The sequence below is a fragment of the Chenopodium quinoa genome, unplaced genomic scaffold, assembly GCF_001683475.1.
Source record: "Chenopodium quinoa cultivar QQ74 unplaced genomic scaffold, ASM168347v1, whole genome shotgun sequence".
Classification (NCBI taxonomy): domain Eukaryota; kingdom Viridiplantae; phylum Streptophyta; class Magnoliopsida; order Caryophyllales; family Amaranthaceae; genus Chenopodium; species Chenopodium quinoa.
In genome coordinates, this window is record NW_018742907.1 from 1,669,092 (window position 1) to 1,688,663 (window position 19,572).

General features: G+C 32.4%; 1 protein-coding gene across 1 annotated transcript; it reads left to right on the top strand.

Moving 5' to 3' along the window:
• Nucleotides 1-12,933: 12,933 nt before the first annotated feature.
• LOC110727602 (LRR receptor-like serine/threonine-protein kinase) lies at nucleotides 12,934-17,697 on the top strand. The gene is made up of 2 exons (XM_021907183.1): nucleotides 12,934-16,859; nucleotides 17,010-17,697. The coding sequence occupies exons 1-2, from the start codon at nucleotides 13,985-13,987 to the stop codon at nucleotides 17,525-17,527; spliced, it is 3,393 nt and encodes a 1,130-aa protein (XP_021762875.1). The 5' UTR covers nucleotides 12,934-13,984; the 3' UTR covers nucleotides 17,528-17,697.
• Nucleotides 17,698-19,572: the final 1,875 nt, after the last annotated feature.

Here is a 19,572-nt window from a genome sequence, read left to right on the forward strand (position 1 = left end):
TTAAATTGATGAAACAAACCTTGTTTGAATCATGAAAATAAAAATGTATTATGTTGCACCTTTTATTGGTTAATAAGCAAACCTTGCTATTATGGGTTAATCATTCAAAAATGGAGGCAGCTAATGCCCAATGGACCCATATGCTATGCCAGTAGGACGTTTTTTTTTTTTTTTATTATTATTATTATTATTATTATTATTTTATTTATTTATTATTATTCTTTATATTTTTAAAAATAATAAATATTATTATTTATATTTTTATATTTTTAAATATTATTATTTAAAAATAATAATATTTTTTTATTATTGACAGTGATGCTTTTTATGTAATGAGATTAATTTGAAATATGTTGGAAAATAAATTAATTTTACTGTTTTTCTCCACAAAAAATCTCTTCGATTATCAAACTAAACTCTTTCTCCTTCATTTTCATATCATACCATCTCTTCCCCTACCTTCAATTGTTTTTCTTCCTTACTTCCTACATACAATTGCTTTAAGTTGTATAAAATATTATTATTGTGATAAGTTGTGTATTGATTTAAAACTATTTTTATGATGTACAACTTCCGCCAATTTTTTTGATAGTTAAAACATAAATGTCGCACGGGCACTAATTTAATTTAACTCTATTTTTAGATCATTGGTGATTTGATATTTCATATTTTCACTAGCTTCCTATTATAGTTATGTTTTTTTCACCCATCAAAAAAAATCTACTGAATAATAGGTGAACTAAGTTAATCTCACAATCACATAATCACGTATGTAGGTGATTTCTGTAGTTCTATTCACATAAAATAAAATAAAAATTTTAAAAAATAAATAAATAAAATTGGGCCAATAATTCTTCAAAAGCCCAGCACAGATTAAATCAGGCCGAACTTGAAATTTAATAAGGCCTGATCTGAACACCACTAGTTCAAGTGTTCAACCCACTTACAAGTATTTTGAATAAGCTTGAACCCTCATGAGTCATGAACCTGATCCATGGAGTAAATTAGTGTTGAAATCTCACAACTTTGATGATTGATTAGAGTGAAGCCATTGATTGGGCACTTTGGTTGGTCATGACACATGAGGAGAGAGTGCTAAATAATAACTTAGTTAAAAAAAAAAAAAAAAAAAAAGAAGAGGGGTGATTTAGGAGAGAGAATAGGGAATGCCAGGTCATCCTATTGACCAAAATATCAACTTTAATAGTTTAGTTCGCAGCTACTCAGCAGTAGCAAAATTCATCACAGATAGCAGCAAAGCGCTAATCAAGGCTTCTAAGTTCAACATTGGCAACACTAGAGTAGTAGAAGTTACAACTCTTCATAAAGGATTCCAACCATCTCTTCAATATGGCATTAAGGACATTGAAATTGAAGGTGATAACCTATTAATCACTAACGCAATAAAAGACATTTGTACAATATCTTAGCAGATCGAGCATATTATCAAAGACATTCGTTCTCTTCTATCTCACTCAGTTTCACAATTGGAATACCCAACACATCTACTGAAAGGCAAATCGCATAGCAGATAGGATAGTTAATGTAGGTTATTTAGTATCTGGTAGTTTGAGACTTTAGGTATATTATTGATGTTTGTAGTAACACTAGTTTGTTTATTATTTTTTTCTTCTAATACAAAAACGGTTAAGAGTTGGCGACCATTGAGAGGTTAAGATTAAGTGGGCATCGCTTAAGAGTTGGTCATGGGTGAGGTGAATTGAAAGAGATAGGTTTTAATAAAGAACTCGATGACAAAAATTGGAGAGGCTAGGGCAATCATTGGCTTTACTCTAAGGTCAACTTGTTTACATGTACAGATGTACCATTCATTTATTGAGTAATTAAACACGTTCAGTTATTGCTTGCTAATAAAAAATATAGTATACTTGTATAAGCACATCCTACTCACTAAATTCATGTTCTATAGAGGTACAATCGGACGTATAATAGACATGTTGAAATTCTCACCTTCTTTATTAATATTATACAAACTAGATAATAGGGATTAGTGGCCAACCGCAAATTGTACGGGGCATATATATACCATATTAATTCGAGTCAAAATAAATGCACACTCATCTCAAATTCAAATTTTATTTTCTTGATGCATGGATTATTTCAAATCTATAATGTTGATACCTTGCATAATACTTGGTATATGCTAAGAGCTGAGTAACCTTTAATATGTATACCATACTAGCAACATTCAAACATACTATGTAGTGTTTAATTCTTATGTGGAATCACATGTCAAAGGCTTTCTATCCAGCCGAAAGGAGAAAAATTTAATCCACCAAAGGAATAAAAGAGAGACTTTTAATTAAAAACTGCTAAGTGCACAATTTTATCTCCAATATACCGTTGAAAGTTCAATCAATATTTGCTCATCAATGTAACGTTAAAGAGAAAAGGGGAGAATAATAGATACATCATATAAGGTGTTACTCCATTGTAATAAAAAGGATTATAGCTGAATTTTTTGATTATATTGCCTTTTCTCATATTTTTAGGGAAGCTAATGTTGCTGCCCACTCTATGGCTCACCTTGCCCCCCTTGAGTACTCTACTAGGGTGTGTGGGTTGGGAGTTGTCCAAGTGTGGTAGAAGATGTAGTTGCGTTGGATTTTTGCTTGAGCATTAATAATAATTAGTCATTCTGTCTGGCTTTTCTCAAAAAAAAAAAAAAAAAAAAAAAAAAGGATTATTTTGAGGATTATTCCTACAATTTCTTTCTACTTTATGTATTGCTCACGTATGTGTTCATTCGATAGCAGAGGCGGGGCTACAAATGCTAACAATGAAAGTGGCCCGTTGCAATTTTATTAAATTGGTCCCTAAAATCATTTTTTGGAGGAAAAATATGTTACTAAATTCAAAAATTGGGGCCCTTTTATAGTAGTTTTACTTAGGTGGCCTATGCGATCGATCACCCTGCACATGCTCATAATCACCAATGTTCAATATAATTCTTAATTAGATGAAAACAAAATATGATACAATTTTTAAGTAGACAAGAAGGAGAATATATAGTTATTTGTAAATATTACTCCATGTGATGGAGACGTGGTAAAACAAAGAGGAGACATAGATGTTGGTCAATTAAATTAAGATCTTGGTAAATGTCTTCTTTTTGAATGACATTGTCATTTATTTATGTATAATTATATACCCCAATAATCCATGTTCAAAAATCACTTTGAAAGTACATCCAATCATCAAGAAAAGGAGGGGGGCAGCAAAAAAATTTTAGTTAAACTTGAACTTGACTGGTCTAAGATCCTATTTAGGTTTATAATCATTAACCCACTTTGAATATCAGTCATTTTATATTGGTCATTATTTAGCTGCATGAACACTAAATCGTCCCCATGTACAAATTTTATATAAACACTTTATTAAATCACCGAGGACTTATAATAATAATTAATAATATATATTATCTTGAAGTTGCATATCGTCTTCATTTTTAACTTTGTAACATATGTCTTTTGACTAATATAACTCCATTATTGTACTTAATTTAATTCCTAGTAGAAGAATCTTTAACCAAAGTGATAATCCTTTGATTGAAGTGGTTTGAATATAATGATGGGAATGTGTTAACTAGGGTAGTAAGGAGCGAGCTTTTTGTCTTTGCATCCCCACAATCAATCTAATGGACTACCTCCCTTTTTGGGTTCTAATAATAGAGTGAGATTGTCTACTTTGATGATTATTAGGTTGTGTATGAGTTCATATCGGAGGAGAGTCTGACCACATATAAGTTGAGCACATTTCATTTTTGAAAACAATTGATAATACATATGTCAATGTATATGAAGAGTAACCCACCAATTTTATATGTTAGTCATTTTTTAATCCCTCTATTTCTTCATTTTGAGTTAACTACTAGTCTTATTATTTAGTGTCTACAAGTACCCTTTGTATGATGGGTTGGCATGGTGATGAGAACGACTTTATCCAACCATAAAATCGATAAACATAAATCTTGTAGCTCAAACAAGATGCGCAAATAAGAACATTCACACTTGAAACGATAACCTACTCATAGCATAACAAATGGATTATATATTTATATCCATTCAAGCTTTGATCATTGAGAGGAGTTAATCCATAGAAAAGCATCCCATCAAATAAGTGAAAGATCGATTGATGAAATTGAGAAACAATACCATTGTAATGCGTTGCCCCATGTGGATTGTGGACAGGTTAAAGGTAATAGGTTGTCTTGGCCTCATTTGTTGGCGAAGTAGCCTGTATAGGGGCCACTTAGTAGCGTTGTTATACTTCACCCAATCTTCTTTACTTCCGATAATCTTTACTTCGGAGTGCATTTTATGCATTGCCATTAGACATTAGACACCATTTTTTTCAATTTGAATCAACTTGTTTTGACTTATTTCGTACTCCGTAGTAAATAATTTTAGTTAATTTCAAACAAAATTTAGTTATTACATGAAAAATAAAGTGACACTCATAAATTAGTTTATGGTAGAAAAAAATTTAGATAAGTTTAGATAATATTCTTTATAAGATGTTTTCTTTGTGTTAAATTTGCTAAAATATATGATGTTGACAAAGAGCAATGCATTATTACTTGTTAGTGCGACGTCCTTTACGTGTGAGACTAAGTTTATTAGTTCTCAAAAGTGTTCCGTCTTAATAAAAAACAATAAAAATCCTAGTGTAACTATAATAATCGACCCTTTTGCCTTTTTTTTTTTTTGTTTTTTTTTTTTTCGTTTTGCTTTGAATATAAAAGGAAGAGCTAAAATCAATTCATGATGCATATGGACATTTAACAACTTCAAAAGAATCTTTACCTAAATTAAATATGTTTTTATCACGGAGTTGAAAAAAAGGAACTCTTTAATCAATCAAACTAGCTGACATTCAAACATCGCTTGAATTAGCACAAACCATATACTACACGGTCTATACATACCATCATTATTGGATTTTCAATCCTTGAGCTCCTTGATCGGAGTTTGAAAGGTGAGGGTTTTACCATCTCGACGAACCAATACCACGGTCCAAATATATACATACACCAACGTAACATATATACATACCCGCCCCAAAGAAGTTCTGCTAGCTCCTAGTAAGGGAAGCATGCAGGGTCCAAGCTAAGCTAAACCACAATAATCAACCATTAGCTTATCACTACCTCTCTTTAATTTAGAAGTCATGTTACTGTACTAATTGTCATCATTTTGTATGATGTATATGTGTTGCAAATACATTATGATAAATTTCTAAGGCCTAAAAACACAATCACTTTTTTGGTTACAGAAAACAGCACATAGGGGTCATTATACACATGATCTGCTTGAAGATGACATTAAAAATTAGGACCAACATAAAAAATGGGAGGAAATTGGAGAGAGAAAAAGGGGGCAATTTATGTTTTAATATGAAAACAAAAAATAACCATATAATTAAACTTTGTAGTATAATGTATCATACTATCATCAATATTGGATGAACATGTTTTTATTAGCAAAATGCACTTCATTGTACCATAGACTCTTCTTTTCATGTGGGACCCTTGTAATTTTCATGCTAGATCTTGTGTGTTTTTTAGTACCATATTGTGATGAATAGCTAATGATATGTACCATTTGCAATCAGCAGTCTTTTCTATGGGTTGTTCTTTTTCTTAATTTTCTTGTGAAAATTTGGAACCAATTAATCTTTTTTGTCTATTTTATAATGATAGGCATTAGGGCATTTTGGCTATATAATGACAATCTTGATATTTTTCTAAATTAATCTTATCATATATTATAGCCCTCCATGAACAATTTGTTACAATTATTTAAAAATATTCGGCATGTCATCTCAGTGTTAAAATTCTCAATTATATTATCATTTAATTTAAGAAATTAAGTAGATTGTATGCTTGTATGCACAAGTGGTGATCCCTTCTGCTGTTCGGGTACCCTATTTGTGTTAAAATGATTGAGCATTCATGCATCTAATATCGTTATATTTATTAAATTTTGTCATATACGTAGTACTTTTATTTAATTTGTATGTGTCAATAATGCATTATACTGCATAGTAGTGTTTTATCACTTTTATCTTTTATGCATTAGTGGAGCTACATTGCCAAACATACAGGGTCATTGATACTCCGTACCACTTAAATTTGTAAAATTGTGAATTACATTACAATAAATTTTATTTTGGTAAACATTATTATATAAATTATTCATTTTAACCCAATAAAACTTTATCAATTTTATTTTAAACCCATTTTTTTTTTTTTCTAAATCCAGCCACCATGGACTTTATACTGTTATGCTATTAAAATTGCAAAATTGTGAATTACATTATTTGTCAAGAATAAGCAAACATTTGTTTGGTCTTCCCAAAATAAGCAAACCTTTCGATTAACTCATAATAAGTTGACCTTTATAGGGTATTTTCTCAAAACAAGTCATGACTTGGTTGTTTATGCCACATGTCATTATGTGATTGGTTGTTTTTTAAAAATTTAATTAAAATTTATTATTTTAATTAATTTTTATTAAAAAAAAAACCTTAATTTTTAGATACCCCCACTACAGCCAGCCCCCCTCCCCGCCCTTGCCCCGTCAACCACCGTCAATACCTCCCTAAGCATCAAAATCATCTCCACCTCCCATCCCCACCACTGAAATCACCACCCTCAAAATCCCCACCGAATCCACCACCCCTTGCCTTCCCCACCACCAAAACTACCAATCTACCATCGCATCATATCCCCGCAATCAAAGTTGCAAATCGCACAACAACAACAACGAGGTGGGTGTTGGGTTTCGAGGTGGATATGGTAATATTCTGGTGGTTAGGGTGGGGAATCAAGGTGTGTGGTGGTTTTCGGGAGGGTTTCTGTAAAATGGAGTTTCGAGGTAGGGTGGTTCAGGTGGGTTTCGGGCTTTCTGCGCGGGCTGGCGTTTTGTTTTTGTATTTTTTTTTAAATACAATTTAATTAATTATCAACTATAAAATAAGAAAAAATTTATTAGAATTAGGAAAAAAAAAAAGTGACTTGTTTGGCACGTTGTAAGTCATCTAACTTATTTAAAGCTAATACCCCATAAAGGTCAACTTATTATGAGTTAATCAAAAAGTTTGCTTATTTTGAGAAGACCGAGCAAAGGTTTTATTATTCTTGACAAATTTTCCTTTTTTTTTTGGAAAATATTACAATAATTTTTATTAGTTTCATTTTTGGAAAACTTTATTATAAAAATTGATCATTTTAACCCAGTAAAACTTTATCAATTTTATTTTAAACACATTATCTTTATTTATTTTTCTAAATCCAGCCATCCACCATGGGCTTTATACTTTTATGCTAATTATATTCAATCAATCAATCAAAATCTTAATCTCATAAGTGGAGTCACTACATGAACCAAATTTGATTATTCTGTGTGGTCATCCACAAAAATCTTCCTCCTCCATCCCTTACAATCCAATGCTTCATTCTCATGCAATTTCATACATTTCATATCCTTCCTAACTCCATCTAACCAAGTCATTTTCGATCTCCCTCTCCCTCGTTTAACCTCTCCATGATCCCACTCTTCCACTCTTCGAACCAGTGCACCCTCGGGTCCCCATTTTACATGCCCAAACCAACGCAGGAGATTTTCCCTTATTTTGTCTGTAATGCCTGCCACACCTACTTTCTTGTAAATAACCTCATTTCTGATTCTATCTCTTAGAGTGTTACCGCACATCCACCTTAACATGCGCATTTCCATAACCTCTATCTTTTTTAATGTGCTCCTCCTTAGAAGCCCAACATTTTGTACCATAGAGCAACACTGGTCTTATGATAGTCCTGTAGAATTTTCCTTTCAACTATAAGGGAATGCTTCTGTCACATAACACTCCTGTAGCCGCTCTCCATTTAAGCCACCCCGAATTAATCGTGTGGGTCACGTCTTGATCAATGTCACCATTTTTCTGGATGATCGATCCAAGAAACTTACAAAATTCACTCATGGTCAATTCCTTTCCATCCAAACTCACCACTTCATCGCTTGTCCCCCTCTGAGTACCAAAGTGACATACCAAATATTGAGTTTTACTCCGACTTAGCTTAAACCCTCTAGATTCCAACCTTTGCCTCCATTGCTCCAACTTGATATTAATTAACCCCATCTACAGTTTTATCCACCAAAAATCATCCGCAAACAATATACACCATGAAATCTCATCTTGAATTGGTCTAATTACTTCATCTAGAATTATTGCTAATAATATTATGCACTAAAAAAAGTACTCATATACAAGTATAAGAAATTGCAACATTATTACTTTGCTATAAACAATACTTTAGTATAAGAAATTGCAACATTATTACTTGCTATAAACAATACTTTATAAAAATTTAATATGCATTGTTTATCTTAATTACTTTTTTTCTTAAAAAGATAAAAAAAAAAAAGAAAAAAAAAAGAGGGGTGACAATGCTGATGGATGGTGGAAGTAATGAGAAGGGTATATGTGTATGTTTTTAGTGATTGGAGTGCAAAACTTATTGTCTAAGTTAGTTGACACTAATTTATGATTTAAAGTGTTGATTAAAAAATTAATACAAGAAATAATATATAGTAAGTACGTAGTAGGAAGCTTAATTACCAAACTTTCCTCAGCTTTTGATGCAGTGGGTGCTTCATTGCTTTGTCTTTTATACACTCTTTGTTGTCGATAATTAAACTATATATATACTTCTATTTTATATAGGAGGTCCAATTAATTAAATATCCTCCACTTAATTAATTATTAAACTTTTCCCCACAATTTTCCCCCTTTCCTTAGGTCATGTGTCAGCTGCTAAGATTCCTGCTCTTAATTATTATTATTAATAATTTGTTTAAGAAAAATGCTAATCTAAGTTTGGAATATCTTTTATGTGAGCTCTTACTCCATTTCTTAATTTTATTCACTCCCTTGTTGAATTGGTATATATACGAATGGAGTGAAATTTCAAAGTTATTTTTACGTCAAGCACTAGTTTACACTGATCACTCAATATATTGTTAGCGTATTTGTTATTTAATGATTTCTTCAACTATTACTATAATTTTTTTAATATATATATATATACACATTTTATTATATTATGCTCCATAATCCGCATATATAATAGATCATTCAATATATCGACTTCCCTCAAAATATGTATGTCGTTTCATTTTATTCCTCCTATCTAAGAAAATCCACTGTGGAATATAATACTACTCAATCGATTTTATGAATTTGCTATCTATGTAAATCTATAAGTTTCTACGTAGTCGTTGATATATTAAAGATTATAACCGCGTGCACTTTATTAAATATAAATTAAATTATGGCTATATAAGGAAATATTAAGCCCTTTATTCTTGTGTTAAGGCAGTTAGACATGCATGCACAATTGCATATAACATTATTGTAGATAAATTAGTTCAAAGGGCCAATGATAGAGAGGTTGAATTGAAGTGTACACACCTGCTAATTAAGCATATATACATCAATAAATAGTAAACCAAATTGGAATTTATAGAAAGGCCAAAACATATGATAAATACATTAATACGTGACCACTTTGATAGTTACGTACACAGCTTAGCTCCCATTTGCTGCAGTTTACTCAACTTCACATGGACTGGATTTTTAAGTATAACGATACAAATCTATTTTAACTCTACTTTTAATTTGTTGCATTGCCGTGATCTTCCAATTTTCGTACTAGTAGATCTTATTATTTTGTTTATACTTGTATATTTTATGTGTATTAGTCGTAGTTATCAGTTATCTATGTTTTACTTATATACAAAGTATGTAACAAGCAACTCGCCTTTCGTGTGATGTTATATGAATAATTGGTGGACAAGGTGGTGCAAAAAGCGTGCCTCATATGAGAATTTGTGGCTTTTTTTTAATTTTTATTTTATATTTTTTTTGAGCTTTATTAAATCTTTAGGAGATAAAAAAAAAAAAAAAAAAAAAACTCAAAAATCAATTATTATTATCACGTGAGAGCGAGTAAGAGGCCAATTCGAATGGTCAATCTAATCTATTAACTATTCTAAAACAAAACATTGCTAACATCATCAATCTTGAAACTATCTTACATGTCATTTTCTCATTAAAATTTTACCCTCCAATTTTATGTGTGATGTCATCAATTATTAGCAATTTTTTATTTTTTATTTTTAATCTACACTTATGACATCAATGCATAAGTATCTATATAAAATTCAATTAATCAAGTTTCTCTCCTAAATTATAGTTTCACATACCTAATTTAGTTTGAATTGATGTTTCATTGTAGTTTCAATTTTTTTTTTTTACTTTCCTTAAATGTAAATTAATTTTATATTTAATTCTAATCTTCATATACAATGTAATGCAAGTGAATAGTAATTATTATAAGAAATAGTAATTCTAACCTAGTGTATATATATATATATATATATATATATATATATATATATATATATATATATATATATATATATATATATATATATATATATATATATATATATATATAAGGGGAGTTTTTTCCCGAGTTTTTAGAGCGCCACATAGGATTTAAATTTTTAAAAAATTATTAGAGCGCCACTTAGGATTATTATATTTAAAACGCTACAATAGAATTTTTCCACGTAAGATTAGTTTTTTGTAAAGCGCTACGTAGGTTTTTAATAAAAAAAATTGCCACGTAGGACTAACAATTTTAAAACACTACAGTAGGATTATGCCACGTAAGATTAATTGTATAGCGTCACATAGGAAAATGTTATATTTTAGCCAACAATAAAAAAATAATTGCAATTTATTTTAGATAAATTTTTTTTATATTAATTATAAAAATAAAATCAGCGAGTTTTTTGTGTGGCTGGCCATATCGTGTGGCCGACTGAGACACACCCAAACATTGACCGAGTAATCCTGACCGTCCAAGTAACCCTGATTGATTGAGTAACCTTTGACCAACCAAGTAACTCTTGACCAAGTAATCCGACCACACGGTATGACCAGCCACATATGAAACATTGTGAAATAAAATATTATCTTTTTATATTACGAATTTTATCTAAATATGTGAAACAAAGTTAATAATTCATTTTATAATAAAAAAAAATTCAAGCAGTAAGCAAGCGAATATCACAAAATTTATTAGATAAATATATATTAGTAAAATATTTTATTTGAAAAAATACAAACAAACCGTGCATCGCACGGAATTCATCCGGTTTATATTATATTTCATTATTGAAATAATTATATTCACCTAAGCTAATAAATAGATATATAATTCATATACATAAGTCGGATTTTGGCTCAGTTATGAAGCCTGAATTTTTTGTCTCGCACGCAAATCATCAGATCCATCTGAGTGCATGAATGTATAGATTATCAGTGTTTATATACGAAGTATATACCAATAACATTATAATAATCTTTCAATATACATGGTACGGAGTACTTCAATTCGTATGAAACTAACATAAAAAATACATTAAACAATCTTATACGACACCATACAAATACCAGTTTATTTAATTATCTTATCATGCTCTTTCATGTAATTATTGATCAGAAAGGACTCAAAAAACTAATATTAGTACTAACAAGGTCTACATGATAGACTGATCGTGATATAATGTCTACATGATAGACTGTTAGTCAAAGTGGAATACATGAATAGTGTAAAAGTCAAACTGTTGCAACTATTAAAAAAACGGAGGAAATATAAAACAAAAAGTTCAATTAGTCATAAATCTCATAATACTTGGATTCCATGATGACACGAATCAGGGGAACCAAATAAAGACCAAATAAAAATTTGAATAACAAATCCATAAATTTCAATCAAACTATTTATAATTTTTGTCATTAATAGGATATATTCATATATATTCACATTTTATTGAACATTAATAATTCACACTAGCTCTTTTATTCTCTACAGTATGATCAGATCTTAGATTGACTATCATCTTGAATTTTTCACTTACATATTCTTAATTAATGTTCAAGATCTGTTACACTCTTTTCTAATTGTGATTTGGTAGTACAATCTACTGCATAATTACAAAAATCCTATGGTATTATTATAATAATAAACTGTTTTAGGGAAAATAAATTCAGGGACATTTAGATGTTGTGATTAGATTAAAGTATTTATATAAATGAAATATGGATCTGATACTGTATGTAGCAGCTGCTAGTCTGCTGACCAACCTTTTAGTGGTAACTTAGTGCTTGCTAATATTAAACTCTGCATTTTCTACCAGACTACCGACTACCACTATTGCTATATCAGAGATTTTTTTTAAGAATTAGTCACTTTAGACTGTCTCATTAAATTGTTGAAGCTTTTCTTCAACTTCAGATCTTGATTTCTGATGTATACTAATGCTATGTACTGTATGGAGGGCTGTCAAGCCAAAGACAATTAACAAAAAATTGTCTCACACAAATTTATTATATAGTATTTCTCAATTTGAAAATGTATAATCAAGTACGGAGTATACTGTTGTGAAATTTTCGGAAAAAAAAAAAAAGAAAACCTTCTGAATTATAGCAATCAATAATGTTTTACTTATGATATCCAAAAGCAGCAAATTTAATAGTAGGCCCCAAAATATAATTTGATCCATATGATATGATTTGTTGAAAAAGCTTATATTTTTAGCAGGATCCTTGAGAATAAAATCATACCAAAAAGCTTAATCAAGTAGATAAATTGTACTTAGTTGCCATATTACAATCAAATAAGACAATCAAACAAGGGAAATGGGTGTCCCATCACATAGTGATTAACCTATTTACAACCAAAACTGTGTAACTTTTTTATTTCTTTTTGGGAAGATAAGAAATCATTTTCTTTCAATTGAATACACAAAAATAACCAAGTATGAGAAATAAATAAGAGCCTAAATTGTAAATATAAGTAGTACAAAAAAAAAATAGGATGACTCAGATCCCTCTTTGCTAAAACAGAGCATATGCCATGCAACTGACAAAACTCCATCACTCTATCTATTCATATGAAATCATCATATTGCTGTACATTAATTTAAATAAAATGTAGAATAATAAAAAGAAGTACAAAGTAGTAGCAGAAAGCATCAATTATCAAGGCTGAATGAAAAAGGTGTTTGTACAATATTAATATCCACAAATCATTCACAAAAGTTTTGTTTTTATCTGTTGTCAAAGTGAATTCATCATTCATTTGTGTCAATCGTTTGGTGGAACTTAAAAAGTAACATTAAACAACAATGTCTAGTTTAATTTTTATTACAGCAAAACAAGATTAGGATCAGATATACACAATTTTATTTCTATCAGCAAATTCAAACACAAAAAAAATCGGAAAAGGATTTATAATCTTACAACTTATACTGAGAAATAAAACATAAAACTAAGTGAACAAAAAAATAATACAAGACAGCTCACCCTGCTCTCACTTTCAACATATATTTTTTTTTAGAAAAAACACTGCAATCTCCTCCCTTTTCCACCCCACAAATCAGACATAAACAAATAAAAATTCCAATTATCTTTGCCTAAACTTAAACCAAATATAATGGAGTTAGCTGTTGTTCTTGGATCCGGAGATTCTGGGTCTAATTCCATTTTATTAATCCTTTTGTACTTCGTATTCAACTATTTATATAGTATAGTTTAATATTCACACTCACATATAACTAGTTAGCATTATTATTATTATCATGGGATTTTCCAAACTCAACTTTCTCTCTCCTTCCTAAACTCATACACCTGCAAAAAAAACACAAACAACAACATTAACAACTACACTTACTTACCTTAGTTACCTCGATCTCTCTTCCTTTTTTGGTGTGTGTTGTTCTTTTTCATTGGACTTTGTAGCTTCTTCTAGGGAGGAGTACAAGCTATATTCTTTTTACTTAGCTTGTTAATTCATTTTTCTTCTTCTTGTTTCCTTGGTTGAATTGTAATGCCTGTTAAACATCACCCATGGCATCACCACCACCACCATCACCACCACATCCTCCTCGATCTACTAAGCGTTGTTCTTGTCATTTCGATGTGTTTTGGAGCAGCCCTCGCCGTGAATCCACAAGGCGAGGCGCTCCTTTGGTGGAAAGGAAGCTTAAATGGATCGGTTGAGGTGTTGAAGGATTGGAATCCAAGTGATCAAACACCATGTAAATGGTATGGGATTACTTGTAACATGAAGAATGAAGTGAGTGAGTTGAACTTGAGGTATGTTGATTTATATGGCAATGTCCCTTCAAATTTCACCTCTTTATTGACCTTAACAAAACTTTCCCTAGTAGGAACAAATCTTGCGGGTACTATCCCAAAAGAGTTAGGGTCACTCCAAGAGCTTAAGTCCTTAGACTTAAGTGATAATGCCTTAAATGGTGAAATCCCAAGTGAAATATGCCACTTACCCAAGCTAGAACAACTCATACTAAACACAAATCACCTTGAAGGTTCTATACCAATCGATCTCGGAAACTTGACAAGCCTATCTTGGTTGATCATCTATGATAATCAACTAAGTGGTACAATCCCAAGTACAATAGGTAACCTAAAGAATCTAGCAGTAATAAGAGCAGGTGGAAACAAGAACCTTGAAGGTTCATTACCCTTGGAGATAGGCAATTGTACTAATTTAGTAATGCTTGGGTTAGCTGAAACAAGCCTCTCAGGCTCCCTTCCTTCAACCATAGGCAACCTCAAGAAACTCGAAACCCTCGCCGTATACACTGCCCTTCTCTCAGGCAATATCCCACCTGAGATTGGTGATTGTACTAATCTCGAAAGCATTTACCTTTACGAAAACTCGCTCTCAGGCTCGATCCCACCCCATTTAGGGAACCTTAAGAACCTTCAGAACTTGCTACTCTGGCAGAACTCTTTGGTGGGCACAATCCCTCCTGAGTTAGGAAGATGCAGCAATCTTGTTATTGTTGATATGTCATTAAACTCATTAACAGGCAGCATTCCTGCATCATTTGGAAACCTGACAAATTTACAAGAACTTCAGCTGAGTGTGAACCAGATTTCAGGGCCTATCCCATCTAATTTGGGATCATGTACAAGCCTCACTCACATCGAGATTGACAACAATCAAATAACTGGTGTAATCCCAACTGAGTTGGGACAGTTAACCAATCTTTCTCTCCTCTTTTTGTGGCAGAACAAATTAGAAGGCAACATCCCAACAAGTTTGGGTAACTGCAAGAACTTGGAAGCCATTGATTTTTCATCAAACAGCTTAACTGGGATCATACCAAAAGGGATTTTCCAGCTTCAAAAACTCAACAAATTACTGCTACTATCCAATAATTTGTCGGGTCCTATCCCAAATGAGTTGGGACAATGTTCTACATTGATAAGATTCAGGGCAAATAACAACAAACTCACTGGGGCAATTCCTCGAACAGTTGGTGGGCTACTAAACTTAAACTTTTTCGATCTTGGAGATAACCGGATTACCGGAGAAATACCGGAAGAAATCGCCAGTTGCCGGAATCTCACCTTCCTTGACCTGCATTCCAACTCCATTTCTGGGTCTTTGCCGGTAAATTTCAGCACCCTTTCTTCTCTTCAATTTGTTGATTTTTCTGATAATAAAATAGAAGGGGAGTTACCCAAGAAAATTGGGTCACTGAGTTCACTCACGAAACTCGATCTGAGTAGAAATAGACTCAATGGGTCGATTCCGAGTGAGATTGGGTCTTGTTCGAAGCTTCAAATGATCGATCTTAGCAATAATCAATTTTCCGGCGAGATTCCGGCGACCGTTGGGAATATTCCGGGGCTTGAGATTGCGGTTAATCTGAGCTGGAATCAACTTTCCGGTGAAATTCCGTCGGAGTTCTCGGCTCTCACTAAGCTTGGTGTGTTGGACCTTTCTCACAATAAGTTGTCAGGGGACTTGTATTCTCTTGGAGCCCTTCAAAATCTTGTGGTGTTGAATGTCTCCAATAATAAGTTTTCGGGGAATGTGCCCGATACGCCGCTTTTTACGAAGCTCCCGCCCGCAATGATTGTGGGAAATTCCGGTCTTTGCGCTGCTGGTGACTCGCGGTGCATCGCCACCGGGAGGGGTGGTGTCAGCAGGAGGGCGAGGGTGGTGATGGCGGTGCTTCTTTCCGTGGGAGGTGTCCTCCTATTGGTTGCCCTCTATGTTATATTCGGTGGGGCCCGGTACTTACGTAGGGCCCACACTGATGACATGGAGTGCGCCAATGAGGACGTGGAGATGTTTCCCCCTTGGGAGGTCACATTGTATCAGAAGCTTGATCTCTCGATAGCTGATGTGGCAAGGTGCATGACAGCTGGCAATATCGTTGGCCGGGGGCGGTCCGGTGTTGTCTACCGAGTAACCCTACCGTCGAACTTAAATGTCGCTATAAAGAAGTTTCGGTCATCAGATAAGACCTCAACGGAGTTTTTCTCGTCGGAGATAGCCACGCTAGCTAGGATAAGACATCGGAACATTGTTAGGCTATTGGGATGGGCAGCTAATAGGAAGACTAAGCTTTTGTTTTATGATTACATGATCAATGGTACCCTTGGTGCATTGTTACACGAGAGTGGAAATGGTACTGGCGCCGTGGTGGAGTGGGAGACACGATTCAAGATAGCATTGGGTGTGGCAGAAGGACTTGCCTATTTGCATCATGATTGTGTGCCAGCAATTGTTCATCGAGATGTCAAGGCACACAACATATTGTTAGGTGATCGATATGAGGCTTGCTTAGCTGATTTTGGCCTTGCTAGGCTTGTGGAAGATCAAAGCGGGTCATTGTCCGAAACTCCCCAATTTGCCGGATCATATGGGTACTTTGCTCCTGGTATGTTTCAAAAATTCTACTCGTATCTAATTCGTTCTTCTAATATTGTACTTCATTTTTGTTTAATTCTTGTATTAGTTACAATGTCTTAGTATTTCCTTGAGTCGCTATGATTGAAATTGTTATTTGTGTATTCTTTGTGGTTTGTAGAGTATGCATGCCCTGTGAAGATCACGGAGAAGAGCGATGTATTTAGTTATGGTGTAGTTTTGCTAGAGATTATCACCGGGAAGAAGCCCGTTGATCCATCCTTTCCGGAAGAGCAACATGTTATTCAATGGGTTCGAGACCACTTGAAGAGTAAACAAGACCCTGTTGATATTATTGACTCAAAGCTCCAAGGCCATCATGATACACAAATTCAAGAGATGCTCCAAGCATTAGGAATTGCATTACTATGCACGAGTAATCGAGCAGAGGATCGACCTACAATGAAAGATGTAGCTGTGTTACTGAAGGAGATCAAACATGAACCTACAACAAGCAATGATATCCACAAGCCAACTAGCAACACCTCAAAAAAGCAAGAAAATTCTTCGAATTCCTCGTCGAAATCAGTAACCCCATCCCAATTGTTGCTTCGGCAAGGATCGTCTCATAGTTCATCACTTGCTTACTCATCTTCCTCCCCAACTTATTCCTCACATAATCAATCAACAATGTCGTGATTATTATGTGGTAAATTTGGTTTTGATAAAAAATTTCTACTAGTAGATAGATAGGATTATAGGGTGCGGTGCTTGATAAGAAAGTGTAAAGTGTTAGCTAGTGACATTTATCCAATGTAAGATAAACATGGATATGAGCAATACGAGTGTACAAAGAATTCATATGATTAGATTTTAATGTCAAGGTCTTTTATCAATTAACTTTGTGATAATATAAGATTATCAATACAACTCACATTTTTTCGAGTTAGTTCAGCTTAATATAAGCTTGTAATGTTTTGATTGAACGGTATATTATTATTTTAACTTTATTAGTTCTAATTTAAATTATGTAACACTGTTTTTTCATGGCATTCCATATCAATAAGAGACCAAAAGGATGACTATTAATAATTTAGGGGCTTAAGCATTTGGTTGAGAATATGCACGTAGATATTTTACGAAGCATATGGTAATGACACCGTGTTTTCGGCCATGTTCTTTAAAGTTGAACTGAACTAAAGTGGAATAATGAATTGTGTTAAGTTTACAATAAATTAAACGGAAAAATAAGTCTAAAAGAACATGCCTAATTATGTAAAAATAAATATCCTCATATTGTTGTAATACAAGACTTAGGATTGTAGACCTATATACATCGATCAACGAAAATATTCTAAATTAAGGAGAACTCTGCCCTTCTACGATATCCATATAAACAAAACAAACCCCCTTCCAAATCACAATATTTTATATCTTTACATAAATTTAAAGGTGTGTCTATACCTTATAAATAATAGAGAGACGAGCAACATTTCGTTGTTAAATTGTCAAGTCATGATATTTCTTATCTTCAAAAATCAAAAGAGGGGTTGTTTAGGGGGCCGGGGGATGTGTCGGATGTGTGTGTTTTGTGCGTGTAATGTTTGGCCTTTAGGCCATGTTAATGTTGTCTCCCTACTCCTAGAGGATCTTACAAAAAGAAGTGGATATATTTGTGTGGTTTTTAGAGTTTTCATTAATATAAAAAGTGTGACCACTTACTCTTATTTTTTCAAAATCATAATTTGTTACTTAAGATAAGAATCCCATTAGATAGGAATTTTTTTTATTATAAAGTTTAATGATTTCATTTTTTTGTGTGATTAATACGTTATATTCTTTCTTTTATGTTGTCTTGTCCATAATTTTAAGCTATATTTATAAAAAGCTCCGTATAAAACTTAAATTTAAACTTTTTTGTATCTCTACAGGTACAATCTTGTATGAGACATTCTCCCAATACCATTTTTTTTTCTAATTTTTTTTTTTGAGCCAATAAATATGACTTTTTAATACATTAGTTTTTTTGTTACAAATTGGCACTCACTTATATTAAATAATTATAAGACAAATATACATTATATTAAAGATAAGATTAAATAACAATATTTAATTTAATAGTAAGGGCACCATATTGGCCCCTACCATGTGCATGATAAACAATAGAAAACATAGAAGAATATGTCCATATGTGATGGCTTAATTTACATGCTAAATTGTAGGCACTTGTAAGTAAGGAGATAGCTTAGGGAAGTGCTACATATATAACTCTGAAACCATTTATATACAAAAATATTCATCTACCTTTTCTTTTGGGTCCCCATGTGAATCAGAATTATGGCTGGCTTTTTAGCCAACACTAGTTTGTTGATGGTTAGTTGATTCTAGTAGAATCTATTGTACATTTTGTACAGTGTGAGAGTATAGATTTCAGGAATCAAAATTGAGTTTTTTTTGAAGTGTGAATTTAGAATTTTAGATAGAATCAATCAAACTAGAAAGCAACTTAATAAGTACGAAATTCTAGGTAGAAAAACATTGTTCTGTATTGGAGTAGTTGATGTGGATATTAAATAGTAAATTCTGAGATAATACTTAAAATTTGAAATTATTAAATACGAAATACGTATATAATTTTTATCCTTAGGACTTCTTATACAAACTTAAAAAAGAAAAATTTTAACTCACTCTATTAGAATATATTAATATACTATCATCAATATATCCTCATACAAGACAAATGT